Source organism: Vicia villosa, linkage group LG4 (assembly GCF_029867415.1).
Source record: "Vicia villosa cultivar HV-30 ecotype Madison, WI linkage group LG4, Vvil1.0, whole genome shotgun sequence".
Classification (NCBI taxonomy): domain Eukaryota; kingdom Viridiplantae; phylum Streptophyta; class Magnoliopsida; order Fabales; family Fabaceae; genus Vicia; species Vicia villosa.
The window spans coordinates 194,089,399-194,095,754 of record NC_081183.1 but is presented as its reverse complement, the minus strand read 5'-3'; the positions used below and the strand labels follow the sequence as shown (position 1 = coordinate 194,095,754).

The 6,356-nt window shown below is 35.1% G+C and overlaps 1 protein-coding gene across 2 annotated transcripts; it reads left to right on the top strand.

Annotated features, from left to right (window-relative positions):
• The first annotated feature begins 766 nt into the window (after positions 1-766).
• Positions 767-6,145, top strand: LOC131596588 (probable protein phosphatase 2C 55). 2 transcript variants are annotated; one of them, XM_058869293.1, is made up of 5 exons: positions 767-996; positions 1,130-1,978; positions 3,138-3,462; positions 4,153-4,302; positions 5,540-6,145. In XM_058869293.1, the coding sequence occupies exons 2-5, from the start codon at positions 1,209-1,211 to the stop codon at positions 5,834-5,836; spliced, it is 1,542 nt and encodes a 513-aa protein (XP_058725276.1). In that variant the 5' UTR covers positions 767-996; positions 1,130-1,208; the 3' UTR covers positions 5,837-6,145. The 2 variants fall into 2 exon arrangements, with proteins under 2 accessions (XP_058725276.1, XP_058725275.1); XM_058869292.1 differs by having other exon boundaries at positions 1,083-1,978.
• The last annotated feature ends 211 nt before the right edge of the window (positions 6,146-6,356 follow it).

Below are 6,356 nucleotides of genomic sequence, written 5' to 3'. Positions count from 1 at the left end.
AAGGTTTCTTTAATGGGGAAAATGATCAATTGAAGAAGATGAAAATTAAAGAATGAATAGAAATAATAGAGAGAGAGTAATTGAGGGTGAGATAGTGAATTGGCATTAACCACAACATAGGAGTAATAAACTCCTTATATAGTACAAGTTACAAAATGATTGGAATGATTTAAAACACCCTAAAACAAACAGAAAAACAGTTGGGCTTCAGTGTAACCGGTTACGGCAAACAGCGTAACCGGTTACGCAAACGCAACATCTACAGTAAATCTGTTTCACGGGTTCGTAACCGGTTACGGTAACAGGCGTAACCGGTTACGCCAACTGAAGTGCTAAAAACAGCAGTTTCAACAACTTTTTCTCAAACTTTAAAAATTAAAAAAACATATTTTAGTTTTGCTTTGAGTTTGTAAGTGAAATTTCTCTTCGTCTTTAAACATATTTTTTCTCAACCTAAAATAATTTTTTCTTTTATTTTCAAATTTCGAACACAACATTAGTATATTTTCCTTTCAATCTTTTCTATAAATTTAATATATTTCATTTTAGTAAGAATAATATACTAATACATGATAATAAGCTTCTAACATGATAAGGATAGACCCTCGATCATTTTAGTATTTATAGTAAAAACAATAGTACTATTATAATTATAATTATAATTATATAATAAAAAAATAATATAATATTAAAATAATAATATAATAATAATAACAATACAAAATGCATAATCCCTGTAGAAATTTCGAGATTCCGTTTAAGAACCAATTAATTTTATAAACGCATGCTAAACATCTCACAGGTAATCAAGCTGTGGTTCTGGTTGTAACTAGCTCATTTTCAGAAGCCAGAAACTTACCGCCTTCAACCGAAACCCTAATTTCTCTAATACCTAAACCTAACCTCTCTCTTAATCCCCTTTTCGTCCAATAATCATCAACGCATTCTCGTTACGTTCCAATCTTTTAGGGTTAGGGTTTTCACTTTTCCCCTATTGTAAGATTCCCCTCTCTCTTTTTAAACAATTTATTTATTTTTAATTCATTTCAATTTTATTTTAATTATTCTGTGGATTAACCCAGGTCTATAATTAATTGAAGATCCCCCTATACTTTTTTGGTGAATTTAGGTTAGGGTTAATGTGTCTGAAGTTATGAGATTATTGTATCTAGCTTGTATTGGTGCTGGTAGCCGTCTCGTTGTGTTTGATGAATCTGAATTACTCTGTTGGTAAAATGCCATCCAATTACTTTTTGAGGTTCGGAAAGATTTTGGGGAAGGAAACTGGATTTCAGGATACTGCTGAGGTTTTGATTGGACAGGGGAAATTGTGGTTTGGTAGTTCTAAGTTTTTTCATTCTGTGAATAAATCGAGTTCGTTTTTATCGGAGGCAACCCTATTTGTGCGTCCCGGGGTTGCCTTAGCTTCTAGTTCTGAGTTTGTTGGCAAAAGAAGAACGTTGTCTGTTGTTGATACGGTATCTAGAACGTTTTCGGTTCCATCTGTGTCCGGGCCTTCGATTCAGGTCTGTGGTTATCATATTGATTGTGCTCTTTCTGGGCCGGGTAAGTTTTCAGCTGGTGGCAAGTTTCAGATTAAAAGAATGGCTGCCCGCTTACCTGGGATGGGGGGTGGTGAAGGCTCTTTGGATTACTTGACTCTGAAGCGTGGTCGTGGTTTGTTGGCAACGAAAAGTGGCAACAATGTCTATTTGAATACTGGTTTGGGAAATGGTGGAAGAGTGAGAATGAGTTTGAATAATCATCAGCGGCCTGATAATGGTGCAATTTTTGGTTATTTTGTTTGTAATGCTGCAAAAAGTTGGTGCAGTTCTTTCAGTTTTACACAGTTTGGGAAAGGAGATTTCCATAGTTCGTCAACATCATGTAACTCAGTTGGCCCAGCTCATGATGCCCCTTTTGACACTGCTGCTCGTCAGGAGAAGAAGCTTACGGATTCTGCTGATTCAACTGAACTGTAAGTTGTCTCTCTTTCATGATGACCCTTTTGCCATTGTAAACATAGCTTGTGTGTGAAACAATATCAATTCTCTACGATAAAATAAATATAGAAATTATAGTGCTGCTTGCTTTGCACTGTGTGTCTTAGTGACCTGTTATATGTAGTTTGACTGTTTGAGTTTTTGGCATACTAAAATTTATCGATTTATGCTCTAAGGGTACTTTAAACTGAACACGGGGATCTTGACTAATGCAATTTTGTTTAAAAGAGACATGATTGAATTGAATCCCTTCTTTACATAGCAAGGATTACCGAGTTCTTTTAGCATTAATATTTTTAAATCACTGAAAAGTTGACATTTATTGATCATTTGCATTTGACTGGCGCTTTTTTGGGAATATGAACATAATGATTAACTAACCTTCCCATACTCAGAAATCAGAAGAGTTGGGAAGAAGACTATGTCATCATTTGAAAGTCGGGGCGTTCGGGCATAGTCAACTGTAGATCCTTGCAGTTCTGCTGTAAATGGAGTTTATCCTATCATTGTAAAACCATTAACCCACCCTTCAAAATGGATCAACTTTTCTCCTTCTTATTGTTTTTAAAATGAAAAAAAAAACCAGATTGGTGGTTCTTTCTAAGTTGTTTGGTTGGAAGTTCATTAGTTAAAAAGGTAGTAAAAACAGTTAATGGGCCCTTTTGTTGAAGGCGCAATTTTAGTTGTTGAGATTGAAACTCAAGTAGTCTATTTACCAAAGATTCAAAGACCATATGTTATTGAAGGTTCTAGGTTTCCTGCCATATAAGAAAGCCCGATGACTTCCATTATTTAATCTTGACATTTGAAACCATTGAGAGTCTGTTTTGATTGACTTAATCGAGCTTATCCACTGACACAAACACTTGGGAAACTGTTTGGGAGAGCTTGTAAAAACCGCTTATGATATGTCTAAAAGCTAATTTCTATAAGCTCTCTAAGATAGTATATGAAAACAGCTTATCGATTATATGCAAATTAATAACTTGATTTTATCTTTTGTTATAAATTCTTTCCCATTAACATTTGGATTGTATAACCAAAAACCTCTGGTGACTATATACAGTGACTAGATATAGTCTGAATTTCCAATATTAGTTGTTGATATGACATGATTGGATATGATGACTGCAGGAAAACTCCTTCTGGGAAAACCCTGAAGCTGGTATCAGGATCATGCTACTTGCCTCATCCTGATAAAGAAGAAACTGGTGGAGAAGATGCTCATTTTATATGTTCTGAAGAACAAGCAGTAGGGGTGGCTGATGGTGTTGGTGGCTGGGCAGATCTTGGTGTTAATTCTGGATTTTACTCTCGCGAGCTCATGTCCAAATCAGTGGATGCTATTCAAGATGAGCCCAAAGGGTCTGTTGACCCAGCTAGGGTGCTGGAAAAAGCACACTCAAGTACTAAAGCCAAGGGCTCATCCACTGCATGCATCATTGCTCTCACTGATCAGGTTAGCTTCACCTTTATGCCACCCGCTCTGAAGTATTGCTAGAACTTCAATTCTGTCACACTAACTTGCAGAATACACTGCTTGATGGCTAAAACATTTTAGAATACTGATAGATTAAAGTTAACTATAAAGTCTGTATTCCGTAGTTATTGCATATATTTTCTTGATATTTCCATGAACTATTTAGAATAATCTGAAGGCCATTTCGCTACTGCTTTCAGCCCTTACATATTGTCTCCCTATTTGTAGGAAGTTTATTTGTGGTAGAGTTATATAACTAGAAAACTAGTCGGTGATATGCGGGCTTTCAAAATGATTTTCACTGTCTAGTGGTAATTTTTTAGGAATTCAAGGGCATCATAATTTGTCAAGGCAGTAATTTAGACCTCTGTAGATCTTGCAACCTTTTGATTTTTAATTGGCATGAAAAGGGACTGATGTTCTTTAATTTCTTGAAATATAAGTCTGTTGGCCCTGAACTTGTCAAAGCATAAGATCTGCTAATGTTGAATACTTTTGAACTCCTGGAACATGACCCACCTTTATTTTTTTGTGAATTTTTTTTGGCATATAGTGAGTTATCAATAATCGGTTTTAAATTTTGATGTTATTTCGTAATCCTTGTTACAAGATCTCTTATTCTTAGCATTGTTTGTCAACATATATTCATTTGCCGTGCTCTTTTCGCAGGGGCTTAATGCCATTAATTTGGGAGACAGCGGGTTTATGGTTATCCGTGATGGTTGCACCATATTCCGGTCTCCAGTGCAGCAACATGATTTCAATTTCACCTATCAGTTGGAATATGGTAGCAATAGTGATTTACCTAGTTCTGGTCAGGTATTAATTATTATCATTTCTTGAATGTTATTCTTTCATATGTTCTTTCCCTCTGCAATTATAAATGCATACAAAAGGATATGATGGTTTTTCTTAATATCACCTAGTTCTGGTCAGGTATTAATTCTTATCATTTCTCGAATGTTATTCTTTCATATGTACTTTCCGTCTGCAATTATAAATGCATACAAAAGGATATGATGGTTTTTCTTAATATCTTTTTTCAATTGTTAAAAACCCATAGTTTCTTGTTCACCTGTGAATCTATGGTAAGATTTGGACCTAGCCTCTAAAGAGTTCTTGGAATATATTTGTTTAATTAAGTTTATAATACTTGTTTATAGGATATGTTCTATTTAGTCAATTGTTTAAGTTTTGCAATTTAGTCCCTTATGTTCCATTTTTATTCAGTTTTTATATTTACTAATTAAACTGATTGGTTCTTTGCATGTTTCCCCTCTCACATATTTTAGCTCTAATTACAGATGAGGCCTATAATTGTATATTCAGGCCGAACATATAATCTAATCTGCAATAGTCTAATTGAAACCTAACCCATATCTATTAATTAATACAGATTGTAAACTTAGGAACCTGATATAAAATGAAGAGGTAAAGCGAGTACTAAATTTACACAGCCATAGTGTAAGTCAATAGAGTGGGGATTATGCTTGAAAGAAAATGTACAATTAAGTTTAGACATTTAATAAAGAGTTATGCTATTGCCTGAATAAAATAGGTATCATTTTGACAGAATTGAGCTTGATTAAATGGCGGTAGAGTGACCGGAAGTAGAAACCACACGTACATCCCTCCCAGTGTCGATGAGCTCCAGATATTTTTTCGTTTAATTATTTGTTTTTGAGTCGAGCATATTATATAGGTAGTATATGATCCATACAGATTTTGATCTAATTGTTCACTGTCACTGACTGACTCTACCTGTTTATATTTGAGGCCTTAGTCCTGCAGTATTCTGACAAGTTTGCTACAAAACATTTATATGCACACATAACATGATTTGCTATCAAACATGTATTACTACTAGTTTCTGCCTAATATATCCTGTCTTGTTAGTGCCACGGGGTAACATTTTGCGAATATTATCTTCATACAGTATTTAGCTATAGCAATTAGTCAGGTTTTGTAATTGATTACTACTTGTGGTCAATGGAGAATAGTATCTAGTTCTATGATATTTGCAGGGTGCTTAGACTGGTTCTATTGTTTATATCAGGTTTTTACAGTTGCTGTTGCTCCTGGCGATGTCATAGTTGCTGGTACGGACGGGTTGTTTGATAACCTATACCATAATGAGATTACAGCGGTGGTGGTTCACGGTGTAAGAGCTGGCTTAAGCCCTCAGGCCACAGCTCAGAAGATAGCTGCATTAGCACGTCAACGCGCACTGGATAAAGACAGGCAGACTCCTTTCTCAACTGCTGCTCAAGATGCTGGATTTCGTTACTATGGTGGCAAGCTTGATGATACCACAGTTGTAGTTTCATATATTACGGGATCTGAAGTTGCGTAGATTCGTTTTGTCTTGCCCATTTGTATATATACATCATATACACACGTTTTGTCAAAGTGATGACTTGTTATTTTGAAGAATTAGATTTGTCAGACACATTCTGTTGAGATATGTCCTTTGAACTTTAAATCTTCCTCGGCAATTTTATCCTTTGGTTTGTTTTTTTCCAACCGAATAGATGCTGCAAAGTTAGACTTGAATGAATGTAATAATATCAAGGTTGACAAATGATGTACCAACTCTATTGACTTTTGGGTTGAGATTGTTCTTGACACCAGTGTTGTAATTAATCAAACGTTGATTTTGTCTCGTTCATAGTATTTGACTTTTGGTGTTTTGGCTCAGTTATAGGAACATCTTATATGTGATTGGGAGGGATATTGTACTATCTCCATTAATGAGATGTGCCTTAAATCATATAACTGTCAAGTTCTATTATCTAGGTTTAGTATCTATCTCTTAATGCCAAGTTCTATTATCTAGATATAATTATCCCATTATCCATGGCATATCACAGAGC

What these genes read in the sequence shown, in the direction of transcription:
- LOC131596588 (XM_058869293.1), top strand. Translation starts at nt 1,209, where the DNA reads ATGAATCTGAATTACTCTGTTGGTAAAATGCCATCCAATTACTTTTTG. An exon ending in TCTGCTGATTCAACTGAACT is followed by an intron (nt 1,979 to 3,137) that starts GTAAGTTGTCTC and finishes TGATGACTGCAG; the next exon opens with GAAAACTCCTTCTGGGAAAA. An exon ending in TCATTGCTCTCACTGATCAG is followed by an intron (nt 3,463 to 4,152) that starts GTTAGCTTCACC and finishes CTCTTTTCGCAG; the next exon opens with GGGCTTAATGCCATTAATTT.